The following is a 15,275-nucleotide window of genomic DNA, read 5'->3' as shown; positions in this document are numbered from 1 at the left end:
TAAGATGAAGGGAAGAATCGGGTTTTGATACCTCTTCTACTCTTTCAACTGAGAAGGTGATTCGTTATGTTGCATCCTCTTGCAAGCCCCTACATGTACAACTATTTATTTTCATATCCTATTTTCCCCCTTTGGATCAGAAATCCTTTAACTTGTTTACATACTTTAGTGTTTTGTAAAAAGTAAGTAAATGTGTGCCCTAAAAAATCTAAAATTCTTCACTCAGGTACATTTGTTTTATGTTGCTCATTCCAAGATGATTACACAATATGCAAATTGACTAATTTATATATATTTCTTCAATTCTAAGATGCTGTCAATTGTAAGATGCACCCGATTTCAGTACCACCACCACCAACTAAAATACATAAGATATGCCTACGATTCTGAGACACACCCCATTTTACAGAATTTTATATATGAAAAAGTACATCTTAAAATTGAAGAAATACAGTGTTTCTCTTGTAATTTTCTTCAAATTTTACTTTAAAATCTGTAATAGTTACAGGAAAAGAAGGGATTGTTTAGTAGGAAACATGGTTGATGTACTGTATGATAACGAATGTGTTTTGTTCAAGAGGCTTGAATTATCTATTGGGAAACTTTAAAAACATAAATCATTCATTGGGATAATTAATTCATCCTGTTTTTAAGTGGAAGCTGAATTTTGACATCAACTCATATTCCTTGCCTTTTTCTTGCTATGATAGAATTGTTATGGAATATGCAGCTCAAATGTGGAAAGGGGGATTGAAAATTGTACAAATGATCTTCAATTGCAATTACATACACATACATTTAAATGACAAGTATCAGTTGTCATACACTATGATCTCCGGTTCTTGAAGATGTTGTTATCCTTGTGGGATTTGAAGCCATCCCTAAGGTGACTTATGCTAATATCATTTACTGCAATCGAATTGTATTACTCTACATACTTCTCATACTTTAGGATGTCATATTTCCTGTAAATTATATTGGTTCATAGGAGCATGTTGATCTTTTGTTGTTCCATAATCCCTTAAAACTACATCCAAGGTGAATCAGCAGACTTCATAACTTTTAACAATTATAGCATTTACTTATAACAATTATGAATTCATTCTTTTGTATATTCTGTGTTTTCTGCCTTGAGTGTTATTTGCAGTAGAAAGGTAGGATGTAAGCTTAATAAATGTATTGGTCTGATCCCCTCACCCATAAAAATACTGTGTAGGTACTAGTGGGGCTTCTCTGATCAGATAGTGTTTCAGGTCCACTGGTCTATTTAGATATTTAGTGTTTTAAAGATTTGAACCAATACATATATATAGAGAGAGAGGCTGTACTGTGAAGGAGCAAGTGCATTAAGGGATTGTTGTATACTTTCTGATGGTATTCCCTGGTGCCTAGTTGGCTGGTATTTCCAAATGATCCCCTGAATTTCAGGGGAGATTCAATTGAGCCCTTTTCTACTTTTTGCCTTCAGGCTAAAGAAAAAGAAGAAAGGCTCCTAAAGAGGCATCTCAACAGAGAAAAACTTGAAGAGAAGCGGAAACAGAAAGCTGCAGAAAAAACAAAAATGTTGAAAACTGGAAATCAAGGTGCTAATAAGTTTTATTAACGCCTTTTTTGCTATTTTCTATTTTAATTTTCCATTTTTGCAAAATGAATAAAATAAAAATGTGTGCCTTAAAGTTTTACTGTGTCATTTTAGTTAAAAGCATTCAGAACTTAGAAGAGTCTTCAAGCAAAGGCCTTGAACAAAAAGCCAGTGGTGCCAGCATTAAGGATGCACTTAAGGAACAACGGTTTTTGGAAAAGAAAGCAGCCTTAAGCAGGAAAAGAAAGAGAGAGTCAAGGTACTTCATTTTTATACAGGAATAGTACATCCATATAAAATGGTCCAAGAATACTCTGAAATGTCTTATATTTTTGCTAAATTCCAGCTAAGAGTTAGAACAGATAGACAATAATGTCTGTTTTACTGTAATGCATAATTTGCTAAAGCGGAAGTAATTTAGTATGTGGAGAAAGATACTGAAACCTATCTTCTCATAAGGGTACCGTATGCTATGACTTGTCAGTGAATTCTGTGATGTACCTCCAGAGGACCAATTAACTTTTCTATCGAATATAATATATTAAATATAAAGGTGCTTAAAAGCTGTCCTTAATATAAATGTATATTCTGAAAATCTCAGTACTCAAGGGGCAGAATATGTTATTGCCTTGCCTAACAGACTATATTAAGATCCACAACCTCAGAAATTCAGTCAGTCCCCTTCCACACATGAATAAAATCCCACATTTTCTGCTTTGAATTAGAATATATGGCAGTGTGGACTCAGATAACCCAGTTCAAAGCAGATTTTGTGGGATTTTCTGCCTTGATATTCTGAGTTATATGGCTGTGTGGAAGGGCCCTCGGGTAAACTTAATGAAGGGCCATAAAAGGCAAAATCTTCAATATTCTTTGTAAAGATAATAGGGACAGCATCATGCTTATTTCAAACTCAGATTTATTTAATGGTGGTAGACCTGCTAGAAAATATTGGGCTCAGTTGCTATATCATTAAAATGTTTCAGACATGATGAAGAAGGCAGAAAGAAAAAACACGAACAACCTGAGGAAGACCTTGAAGAGCCTCTGAAAATAAATGAAGTAAGTCCTAATTTGAAACAGTATTAATAACTCTCAGAGCTGTACTGCTATTAGATTGACTTATGCTTTGTAAGTTGCAAATATAAGAACTTTGACCAATGATCACTTATTATACCATACGTTATCATTAGTTTTCTGGTTTATTGTGTCATTTAATTTGTTATTTTGTACATTTATTATATCTAGCAGTACAGGTTGAGGAATTTTCATTATAAATGCTTGGACCAAAAGTATTTTGGATTTTGGAATATCTACATTTTCATCTACATATAAAATGAAATGCCGTGAAGATGTGACCCAGGTCTAAACCAAAATTCATTTATATTTCATATATATTATCTAGGCATATCCTGGAGGTAATGTTATTCACAATATTTTAATATTGTGCCTTAAATATTTTGTACATTGAACTATCAGAAAACAAAGTGTCACTATCTCAGCCACCCATGTGGACAATTAGGAATTTTGAAGTATTTTGGATTTCCAGATAAGGAATGCTCAACCTGTACTGTGTAATAGGTTTTTCATAATTCTATTGTCAGAAGAAAAAGCACTAGCAGCTGGCAGGAACAGTTATGAAATTTTCATGTTAAAGCAGGAATTTGTTCTGGTTACCGGCATTTAGAATCTATGAGGAAAGAGGCAGTTTGAGTCCAGCTGATTTGGGTGAAGTTAATCATATCAGAGAAAGTAGATCAGATTCAGTCACTTGGCTCCATAACTAATGACTCTAGATGTTAGTCAGTTTACTGATGTTCAGTCTGCGAAGGCAAGTCAGTTAGGTACTAATTTAGTCCTGGCAAATTCAGACAATCTGAATCAAAGATAACTCCATTGTGCTTTTTTCCCCTTAAGTCTGTCAAAATTTGATATTTAGCGGCTTATCTAATTGTACTGATCTTCAGGCATGTTCCTGTATGCTGAGGAAGAAGAGTTGGATAATGCTGTTAAAGCTATGTCCTTAAGCTAGGAGAATATAGAATAGAGTATCAAGATCTCCCTTCTTACTGAGTCGTGATGCAAACCATCTACACCTGACATGCTTACAGAAATGGTAGGCTTCCAAACCAGGGAACAGGACAGACAATTTTAAGGGACCTTATCATTTAGTAGTTCGTCTTTGTGGTTCTTTTGAATGATTATCAGTGAACATATTTGCCAGCTCACATCTTGCCCGTATTTTCTTGTCAATATGATTCATTTGACACTGGATCAGATGCTTTTGCTTTTTGTCTTTTGCGGAAAACATTAAAAATGTAGTATCAGTTAGCCAGGTGAATAGCTTTGCACTGATTTCCCAGTTATATTCAAAAACTATAATTAAAACGGCACAACGGCTTTGATAATGAGTTTGACTAAGAAAAGCTCCACTATGACTCGAAAGATTTCTTCTCTTCAAAGAGGGAACAGAGAGTCAGCAGAGGTTCTCTCCTGTGGCAGGGATCTTTTGTGCAGTTTCTGGAGCTGTGGATGACCTCCACTGCAAAATTGGTTGTTGATTTTATTAGAAAAATAGAAAATTGCAGCTCTGGGAGGTAGCGAGATACAATTCATCGTGAAGTAAGGAACAGAGTCTTGTTTTCCCTGTAATTCCCAAAAATGCAATCCACAAGTGTCCATGTGGTGGAGGAAACAAGGCAGGCCTATGTAGCCATGCTAGAGATTGGTGAAGCAATTGTTTCCTCTCATGCAGTTTTCTCCTTTGTTGCCTCCTCCCTTGCTGTGTCAGTAAGTCATCTAGCTCTCTGGAGCATTGTTGGGGGCAGAAGTGGTGTTGTAGTAGTAATCAGAGGAAATAACTGCCTTCCAATAGGAATGACATAACTCAATTTAAACAGAAGTCTGAATCCAGTCCAGGGTGTAAATAAAATATGCACAATTTGTAGAAAGAAATCACCTAACAGTCAGTTGTATTTTTCTTGCAGAGTGGTGAAAAGGCAAAAGAAGTGAAGGCCAGCCAAGGGAAAACTGAAGGGAATAAACTTGTTAAAAAACTTCCTGAGTCAGTGCATATAACTGATGAAAATAGAAGTGATTCCAAAATAGAAAAAGAACACAAAAGAAAAACATCTAGTTCTTTCCAAATGGAGGGAATACAACAAGATGGTGAACTATGTGATACCAAGTCTCAGATTGACAAAGCAGAGAATAATCCAGAAGAATCTCAGAAGCAGAGAACAGTATTTAAAACGGAAAAACATATTAAAAAGGATGATTCAGAAACTCAAAATGTTAAAACTGTACCCAAGAAAGAGGCTAGATCATCAAAAGATAGAAATGAAAAAGAGAGAAGTATTTCTGAAGATAAATCATTAATAAAGCATAAATATAAAGGAGATGGTGTTCATAAAACAGCTGAAGAGGTAGAATGTTTGCCATCTCAGAGAGGTTTAAAGAGCGAAGAGAATTTCCAGAAGTATAATCAACTGTTGAGGACTTTGTCAGATGATAAAGCTGAAAGGAAGAACAAGCATAGAAGTGAAAGGAAAACATCAGTAAGCAGCAAAGATGTGAAAACAGTTTCTGATCATACTTCCAGAAATGAAGAGAATACACGCAAAGAGAGCAACAGAAAAGACAGACCAGCTTCCACAGATAAATTGAGAACAGAACACAAATCCAAAAGATTGTTAAGTGATTCTAGGCCACCGAAAGAATCTCAGAGTATATCAAAGCAACATAGTTCTGCAACATCAAGGAAGAGTGAAAGTTCTTCTGAGGATAAGCATGATGCAGACTCAAGTAATTTAGATAACAATTTAAAGCAAAGTGACAGTATACAAAAAGACAGACGAAAATCAAAGAGTGCATCGGAAGAAAGGTTGTCATTAAAATCAAAGTCCAAGAGCCATAGCAAAGTAATCAAAGTACCTGAAAATGAATCACAAAACAGTTCCTCTAAGCAGGAATCTGTACAAAAATTGGACAAAGATAAGAATACAGAAGAGAATGATATAGATAAGCAGGGGAAATCTAGAAGTGAAATTAAAGTATTTGAAGAAAATTCTATAGAATTGGAACTTGAAAGTGAAGCACATTCTGTTAGTAGTTCCCAAAAAGATTTTAGTCATAGATTTAAGTCAGCAGAAAAATCATCTGTAAAAGAGAAAACTAAGAGTGATAAAGATCTAGGCAGTGCCAGACTGGAAAAGAAATTATCAGCAGAAGGTCACAAAAGTAGAAGCGTGAGGCACGTTAGTAAAGAAACAAAAAAGAGAGAAAATGACAACAAACCAGTGGACAAAAGTGTTAAGCAAACAGAGAATTATACAAAGATGCAAGAAAATAGTCCATACACTGATAAAAGACTTACTAAAAGAATATCTAGTGAAAACAGAAAAGGAAGTGTGTCATCCCAAGAAATAGATGTGCGAGGGGAAAAACTGGTTACTTCTGTAGCTGTTCCTATCCCAGCCCTTCAAAAGACTGAGTGTACTAGTGGGCACTCATTACATTCAGAACAAAGCCAAGAGCAAGTGGAAGTTGAGTCAGAACAAAGACATGGTAATGCACATCATCACATTGAAGGAGAGAGAAGTCATAACTCTCAACAAGCAACTAAATGTAAAATTTCTGCCAAGGACCAGGTGCATCATAATTCAACAAATGAGTTTACTGAAACTTTACATACTAAAGAACTATCAAAGTCTTCTCTTTCAGGTGTTGTTAATCCCAAACAAAAGGAACTTTTTTCTACAAAAGAAATCAGTACACAAAATGACACCTTTAAACAGTCTTCAAAGAATGTAGGATCCAGCAAACAGAAGCAATGCCGTGCAATTGTTGAAAATGAAACAAGTGATAAAGTTTTGCTTCATTCATCTCCAAAAGAGAATGCAAAGCTACAATTCCAAACTATAACTGAGGATGTTCACACTTCAAAAAATGTTAAAAATACCATTACACTAAGCGAAGAGAGCAGTCCTCCAACAAACATCTCCTCTAGAGAAGATGTTATCCATCAGAAATCTATGGATAAAGATCTGGGAGAAGTTATGGTGCCTTTGAGTTGTACATCTAAAGAGAAATCTTTTAATTTTGATGGTCCATGTATGAAAAATACTATTTCTGATCATCAAATACCTATGGTTAAAACAGAACAAAAGAACATCATTGAACTCAGTAGTAACATAAAATATGGTGATAATACCAACATGGATGTAATAAGCGCAGATGGCAAGAGCCATCTAAGTTGCCCAGAAGCACCTGAAGAAAATGTGAGTTCTCTAAGTGGCATTCAAGAAGCTGTTGTGCAAGAAAGAACTAAAAGCTCATTGGCTGATACTATTAAGAATGAGAGTTTTTGTGGCCCAGCTATACAAGTTACACATGTAAGTGTAGACAACTTTGCCATAACCATATTGGAGGAAGGAAAGGACAGTTCAGGTCCTTCGGCAAAAAACAATGAAGATGCCATCGAAGGAAAAATTGAAACAAAGGAAAGTAATAATGCTTATGATATAACAGAATTATCTTCAAGGTCAATACCAGAAAATGTTCCAGAAGATATAAACAAAGTTTCTGCAATAGTGAATGAAGCAGAAGGAAAAGGTGGTGATACAAGGCCACAAAGTGATAACAGTGTGGTAGGCAGCAGTGTAGGAGGTAGCAATTGTGTTAGTACTTGCAGTGGCATGGAGATTGATGCACTTGTTATAGGAACAAGCACAGAGAGAACTGTTGGAAGTGCTGTAACAGCCAGTAGTACTGAAGGAGAACTACGAAAAGAAGGTGTTTCAAATTTGCAGAGAGAACGTGATGCCACCATTACTTGTTCAGAAGAGAATAGTAAGACTACTCTGAGTTGTACAAGTATAGAAGCAGATGAAGGTTTCATTGTGGGCACTTGGACCAAAAATAAGGAAGGTGTCCACTTTGAAAGAGAAAAGTGCTTTGGTGAGTGTACTGTTACAGCAGCTGAAGAAAGTGGTAGCATTACTGAAGGCCTTTCAGTATGTGAAAGCTCCTCAACCACTACAAAAGAGGGAGAGAGTGCTGAATGCATTGTGAATTATGCAGAAGAAGGTACTAAACAATTTTTCAATCAAAGTGGAATTGAACGTGATCAGAGTATGAATAGTTTTACAGTAGAAGAGAAAGATGACGCTGTGACCAGTGCAGGCTCTGAAGAAAGATGTATGGCTTCTGTTTCTGGTGGAACAAGCACCTTTGGCAGTGTTGTTATCTGCACTGGTGAACTAGAAAGTGATGGTGCTGTAACCAGTGCAGGCACTGAAGCTCAGAATGGATCTATGATAACTGGAAATCAAGATGAATGCCAAAATAATGCAACTGGTACTGAGCAAGTTAAAGGAGCTGAGGGTGCTGTGACATGCACAGGTACAGTAGGAGCAAATGTTTTCTCAGCTATTTGTTCAGTGACTGGCACGGATTCACAGGAAGAGGGTGTTGTAACTGGAGTATTTGCTGAAAGTGACAATCATGTAGCAACTGGACCACATGCTGACAAAAGTGAAGACATTATTAATGGTGAGAGTGCTGTTACCAGTACAGGCATAACAAGAGAAGATGACCCTGAAGCTGCACCTGCTTGTGCTGGCCTGGAAGACAGCAATGAAGGTTTTGCAGCAGCTTCAGATACAGAAGAAAAATATAATAATGCCACATTCAGCACGGAAGATAGAACTGAAGAAAATGTCCTGGAGTTCACTCAAAGCTCTTATGATGATGAACGTTGTGTGACCAGCACAGGTGCAAAAGAAGAAGATGAAGAAGGAGAAAATTTTGTTACTAGTACTGGAAGAGATAATGAGGAAACAGAAAACACTCTAGCATGTACAGGAACAGATGAAAGTGAAAGAGTGCTAGTTTGTGTTGAAGCTACAGCCTCTGTCTCTCAAGCTGTGAGTCAGGCTGGAGAAAGGTTAGATGAACTTAATTCAAACACAGATAAAGATGCTGTTGGCAGCATGATGGACTTAGAGAAAGAAATGACAACTGGTGACATCAGCAACAGCACAAAGGGTGTAGTTGAGAGTAGTACTACCAGTACTGATCCAGGAAATCAACATATTATGTCTGCTGTGGTAAGAAAAGAAGGATCTCTACTTGCTGAGAAATTTAAATGTGATATGATCAGTGCAACCTCAAATACCCAAAGTATAGATGAACTGTCAGCTGGAGAAGGGAAAAGTGAGAGTACCACATCTTATTTAGATGGTGAGGAATGTGAAAGTTTGTTTAAGGTCATCTCTAAAAAAGTAACTATTCCTCAAGCATCTGCTAATCAAGATGATAAAGATGAAGGTGAGACAATCTCAACAAGTGTGGTCAAAGTATGCCCAAACCCCATACACTGTTCCACTGAAGAGCATAGTGAGCAAAAATCAGCACATGAAGTTGCAAACAGAGATGAAACCACATGTCTAATAGATGCAGAAGATTTCAGTGTTCCCATGCCAAGCACCTCTGTTGAATGTATGAGACCTGGACCTGCTGTTGAATCAAGTAAAGGTCCTACAAGTATTTTGGAAGACTTTGAAGCTCCTATGCCAAGTTTAACAGTGGAAGATGACAAGAGTCTGTTTGCTGCTGTTAAATCAGAAATGACTACCAGCTTGGGGGTTAATGCAGTTTCCAATCCCATTGTATCTGCTGGGAGGTCTAGTGAAAGTTATATAGTTGAAGGCAAAGAAGAAAGAGATGAGTGTTCTGTAATTTCCACAAGCATTATTGACGAAACCGAGATGCCCATTTCCCAAGAAGACACTGAAAGTGATGCTCAGCGTGTTGCCTTAAGAGTAGAACAATCTACTGATACAACTGTAATCTCAACAAGTTCAACAGAAAATGTTGAGACTTCTGTATTTTCTACAGAAACAGACGCTGTGAATCAGGTGCCTAGTACAGACAGGAAGCTTGAGACTTCCACTATCACTACAACAGAAGGTTGCCACCAAGCCACCAGGGATAACTTAGTGCCAATTGAAGCTAAAGAGAGAAATGGGGATACTATGGGAGAAACAGAAGAATGCAAGGCTGTCCAAGAAGTAGGAAGCCAAAAATCTGACTTACTTGTTCAAAGCACAGAGAAAATCAACCAAAATGATACAGATTTGACACAAGAGAGGACAGACTATGAAGCTCATCAGCTCATTATTGATAACACTAAACCTGATCAGCGCTTGGCCACCTTGAGCATCGAGAATCCAGGAAACAGTACAAATATCTCTGTCAGAACAATGACAGAATGTGACAGTGTCTCCACCATTGGTGCCTCAGAAGAATCCACACCTGTTGCCTCAGAAAAAACTCCACTTTCCTTTGCAAGCATAGAAGTAGAGGATGAAAAGAAAATTGCAGTGGTCGCCAGTGAATCTGACTGCAACATGTTGCCAGCCCCAGAAAACAATGAGATCTCTTCAGCTGTGATTCACAGAGATAGCCAAAAATTACAAAAAGGGGAGACTGATGGTGCTTTGGAGGAATCAACTCCATCTAAGAACAGTAATACAGAAGACATAGAAATTCCTTCAAATACAGTGAAATCTGTTATTGGTGGGACAGATCTTTATTTGAATTCCTTGGTTAGTGATGGATCCTCCATGGAAGCCACCAAACAGGAAAATGGAACCCAAGACAGTAGACAACACACTGAAGATTCATCAAGTCCATCTGGTATCCCACAGGAAAAAGAGAAAGGGAATGAGAATTTAGAAACAGATGATGTTAATCTGAATACAGAATTAAAAACTGGCCTTCCTGAAACAAGGGACTCTCCCAACAAGGAATCTTCAATGACATTACTACAAAATTCTGAAGACAGAAAAGTGCTTGATAGCAAAACAAATTTATGCAGTCAATATGGCTTGGCCAGCAAAAATGTTAAAGTGGAAGAACATCATAATCCAGAAGCATTTTCTCATGGGAGTAAAGTGGACAACAATGGTATGGTTCTTTCAGCTTTCTCAATGGGTTCTTATGAAATATCACAATTTTTGACATTTAGACTTTCCAGGCAGCTAATATGCTAAATTATCTTGTAGTTCCTCAGTTATATCAAGATGGACAATTTTTATAGCTAAGGGAGGATTCTGTCCCACAACCTGCCATAGGCTGGACTCCTGTGAACTGCACCACTAAGTTCTGGTGGCAATTGGGAAAAGCTGATTGGAAAATCCTTGTTTTAAATAGTTTTGGTTTTGTTGGTTCTTTTGGTTTTTTGCTGCCAAAAAAAATTAAAATTACATTTGCTTTTTGTTTTAAAGTAGGCTTAAATGACCAAGTGTTGTCCACCATGAGCTGTATAGAAGGGGAGATCATATTAATGTACATTGCCCTAGTATTTCAATTGATGTTCCGCTTTCCTTATGCCTTTTTGTATTGACATCCATTTGCTACTCCCTGCTGTCTCTTTAACACTAAATTCTCCACTGTGTTTTTGGTACCCTCTGTATATGTATTCCTCCTCCTTTTTTAGCATTGGCCATATTGTGTATATATTATCTTTCCAGTTAATTGATGATTTCTTTTTCTTGCTTTGTTATTGCCTCTCAGGTTGTAAACCAGCAATATAAGAGTCCTAATTGTTAAACATCCATATTGTATAAACATCTCTAAAGTTTCCCCATGTTTACAAATGAAAGAGCCATCATTGACAAAAGGGAAAACAACCTTGGTAATACAACATAATATATTTTAAATGGAAACATCTAGTACTTTCTGAAAGTGTTTCTTTGGGCTGCTTTGCACATTACAAGAAGTGACAAAAAGCAGGTGCAGAAGAAACTCAACTGAAGTAATTAGAAGAATTTTAATATATTAAAGATAGCAGTTAACACATTGACCAGCTCAAAAATCTTCAATTTCAAAAATCAAATTCATTTAAAATATGCCTGTACTATCCTTTAGTTGAAAATTGCAGTGATTTGCATAGCCTATAAAATATAAAACTCAAAACCATCAGCACAGTAAAAGCGCAGCTGAAATTAAAAACCTAGGAAAGCAGAAAAATTCACCAGCAAAAAAATATCATTGGCCCTTCGTATTAATGGATCCAACAGTCCGAGGCTTTCAAATCAAAATTATACAATTAATAAAAGGTATAAATGTGTTTTTTAAGCCATTAAAATAATTAAAATTTGTTAAAGGTTTGCATAAAACCTTAAAGACAACCCCATACAGCATTAAAAACCCACACAGCCTGAAGGCAGAGAAATGTTTTTGGTTTGCTGACAGAAGGAGAATAGGAATGGGGTCTTCTAAGGCAGTGGTTCCCAACCTTTGGGCCTCCGGGTGTTTTGGACTTCAGCTCCCATACTTCCTAACAGCTGACTGGGATTTCTGGGAGTTGAAGTCCAAAACATCTGGAGGCCCAAAGGTTGGGAACCACTGCTCTAAGGGATAGAGTGCAAGAGTTAGGGAGCAGCCACAAGATGTTCCTACCAAACAAGCCACAGGCGGTATGGGACAGAAGTAAAGGTGTGAGGCAAAGGTAGATATTAGCACTTTAAAATCTGAACTGCTGCACCATGAAATAATACAAGGTATTGTAGATTTTAGAAAATGGAGAGTTGCTGGGACAAGTTCACAATAAAAAAATATGGTTTTATGCAATCACTGTATCTGGAAATGAGGCTCACAAAAGAAGAATGCATTTCTGACAGGTAAATCTGCACTCCTTAATATCTTACATGTCAGCCTTCAAGAATACCTTGGCAAGGATTAAGTAGGTATCACAATTAAAAGTGATGGTAAATTTACAGGTAAAAGGAGAGAGATACAGAGGAAGCCTTCAATTGAGTAATAGCTGAAATTTAATTCAAAAGATTAAATTACCCATTAAATTAAGAGAGTGGGAAGGAAAACTGACAGAAATACGGACAATTGACTGGGATCATTAACAAAAGCAGGCTGAAAAGAAATTATGTACCCTTCAGTCTTCATGCACCAGGGAACAAAATTGGTTTGCCAAAGTTAAATTCTGCAGCAATTATTCCCTGAGCAATTTTCTCATCCCCCCACACAAAACTAAAAAGTTTCCCCAAGATTCCACCATTTGTTATTTATAGTTTTATAATAGAAATAGAACAATGGTTCTAATGAATTTCTTGTGCTATATTTGTTAGCCAATGTAATATTTTGGAGAGCAAGTGAGCCACTTTTCAGCAAACCGTGATGCGATGGAGCAAAGGTGTACCATGTGAGATAAATGAAACATTGAAATTCACATTGACTCAGAAAATGCAGCAAGTTCTTATTAGGATGATAATCAACTTTCGTTGGGATTAAATACATCATAACAAAATCTATCCCTATGTATTAGGGTTAAAATCAGTAGATAACAAAGTAAAATTAAGCAAACTATTCCTAGAGTAAGAAACCTCCATGATATTTAGAACTATTGGCCTAAATAGAACTAATGAAAAGTAATTATAAAAACATTAGGAATGCAATGGAATTTCAATTAAAAATTGAAAATAGTTAAATAGACATTTTTGGATTTCAACTGTATTTAAAATGGCTATACTATTACAATTTGCCATAGGTTGAAACATGACTGCTAATTGGATACTCAACTGAATTTGGGGACATAGTTAACTGCATTTCTAAATGAAATGGAAAATGGCAAGGAGGATAAAAAAACTGGATATTAAATGTGTCGTGTGAATTGCTACAATCAATAACTGTAAACATCAGTTGCACAGCTGAGAACTAGATATCCATGAAGTCATTATAATTTGCACTAGTGGGATGACAGTCTTGCATACTGATCAAGAATTCAGAGAATTCATATTAATAATAAAAAGTCTAATATACACAGTACAGCAGGAGGATTGCAACATATATAATCTAATGTGCTATAAATGTTTACATTACTTTTGTTAGGCAATAAAGAGATGCTTTCTGTTACAGCAGAAGAACTGGAAGAAAACACAAAGCTTCGAGCTGATGAGGTATTGTGATATCTTTGAAATACTTTTGAAATATTTTAAGATACAAATATGGGATTTATTCAATAGAAAAATAACATTATATAAATATTTTTAAAAGAAGTCGATTAATAAATTTAACACCGAAGTCATGAAAGCGTATTTTTAAAATGTACCTTTCATGCCTCAAAATAACTTGATATATTTGTGCAATATTGCCAAAGCCACATCCCATGTTGTAGCTAGCCATTTAGATGCAATTTCAGTGTAGATGCAGGGAAGGGATTATTTGTGGTTTGCAAATTACAGAAGGATTTTGAAGCCTTTCTTCTGTATATTAACATTTGTGTACCAGAACAGTACTGGAATAAGACTTTTTCTCTTAATACAATATCTTGAGAAATTCTCCCATCACGGCCTCATTGTGCATCTTGCCCAACTCTCACTTACTTTACTGAGACTTGCCATGGGATGTCTTCTGGAATCTTAAGCCCTAGCGAATACCCAGGACCCAATATATATTTCCTTGACTCTAGTAGGAAGCAAACTGTCCACAGATGTTGATATTAATTCTGAAATTATGTTCCTTCCTTGACTTCATAGGGTATGAGAAATACTGTACTTGAACATCTCTGTGCCAAGGATCACCCAGAAGATATTCTTAAAGGTAAATTCAGGCTTCGTATTGCTGTAATTCATCAGTCCCTTGGGTATCATTAAAGTGTTTTACATATACCTAAATAAAATCGATGGGCCACATTGTCCATTACTCTGTAGTATTTGGTGTGTTAAATAAGTCTGAAAAGCTAAGCACAAAATAGCAATTTTTGCTAAACAGAATGAAATCCTAAATTTCATTCCAGTTAAGACCCCACATTTAGGACTGAAATTGATTTACTAGACTTACTAGATTTACTATCAGATCTTCCTCTACTGACTTAAGGGGAGAGGTAGATGTGAGCAACTGTCAAAGCTGATTGGACTACAGCTTCCAGAATTGCCCAGCAGCATGTTGCCAAAAGAAATAACTTTTCTAAACTAACCTGAGTATATGTGACCAAACAATATTTTTACAAGGCCACATATTTTCAAGGATATGTTGCTGCTATTATATGTAAACAAGATTGCTGTATAATATTTGTTTGGCATGCAATTCTTTCTCCATTAGATGTGTTTTAGAACAATCCCTCTGGTTTTTCATATAATTCAAGCTAGGTAAAGGAAGTTGTTAAAGAGAGAATCATGTCTTCGGTCAGAGCTGAGAGTTCACAGCAGATGGGGAATTTCATAATCTAAGACTGCAAGGAATGTAAACACCCTCTTGCCATTTGAACAACTAACTCTACTTGACAGCAAAAAATGAAAAATTCTCTATTGTATGCATAAGCAGTCACAATAAAAAGTATGTATGCAGTTTAAATGGTTTTTAATTAACATTTTCTTCACGAGGAGGAGTTGGAATAATACCAGTAGCTAGTTATATTCCAAGTTTACAATAGGAAGTTCCAGTAAACTGGAATTTTAAACATTGAAATAAGCAGTTGGGAGCCACAGGCTTCCTGCCTGGTGCTATAAGCATGACCCTTCCACCCCAGGGCCTCTCTGCCTGTCTGTATCTGGGAGTGAACAAAGTAGTGTTCCTTCCAAATCCTTTGCTGTTGTGCATGCTGAGCAGAAGGAGGATTAACAACACTTTTCTATTTCTCTGCTCCTAGGGGGAGGAGTGTTGTCAGGTGATA

The 15,275-nt window shown here is 36.4% G+C and overlaps 1 protein-coding gene across 3 annotated transcripts in view; it reads left to right on the top strand.

Annotated features, from left to right (window-relative positions):
• bod1l1 (biorientation of chromosomes in cell division 1 like 1) overlaps window positions 1-15,275 on the top strand; it is a 64,094-nt gene that overhangs the window by 15,295 nt on the left and 33,524 nt on the right. For all 3 annotated transcript variants that reach the window (XM_008119082.3, XM_062982097.1, XM_062982098.1), the window contains exons 7-12: window positions 1,469-1,583; window positions 1,697-1,841; window positions 2,569-2,644; window positions 4,570-10,552; window positions 13,493-13,560; window positions 14,140-14,203. In XM_008119082.3, the coding sequence (XP_008117289.2) occupies window positions 1,469-1,583; window positions 1,697-1,841; window positions 2,569-2,644; window positions 4,570-10,552; window positions 13,493-13,560; window positions 14,140-14,203 (6,451 nt within the window). The remainder of the gene's footprint in view (window positions 1-1,468; window positions 1,584-1,696; window positions 1,842-2,568; window positions 2,645-4,569; window positions 10,553-13,492; window positions 13,561-14,139; window positions 14,204-15,275) is intronic.

Source organism: Anolis carolinensis, chromosome 5, assembly GCF_035594765.1.
Source record: "Anolis carolinensis isolate JA03-04 chromosome 5, rAnoCar3.1.pri, whole genome shotgun sequence".
NCBI lineage: Eukaryota > Metazoa > Chordata > Lepidosauria > Squamata > Dactyloidae > Anolis > Anolis carolinensis.
The sequence above is the reverse complement of the archived record's forward strand: the minus strand, read 5'-3'. Positions and strand labels throughout refer to the sequence as shown.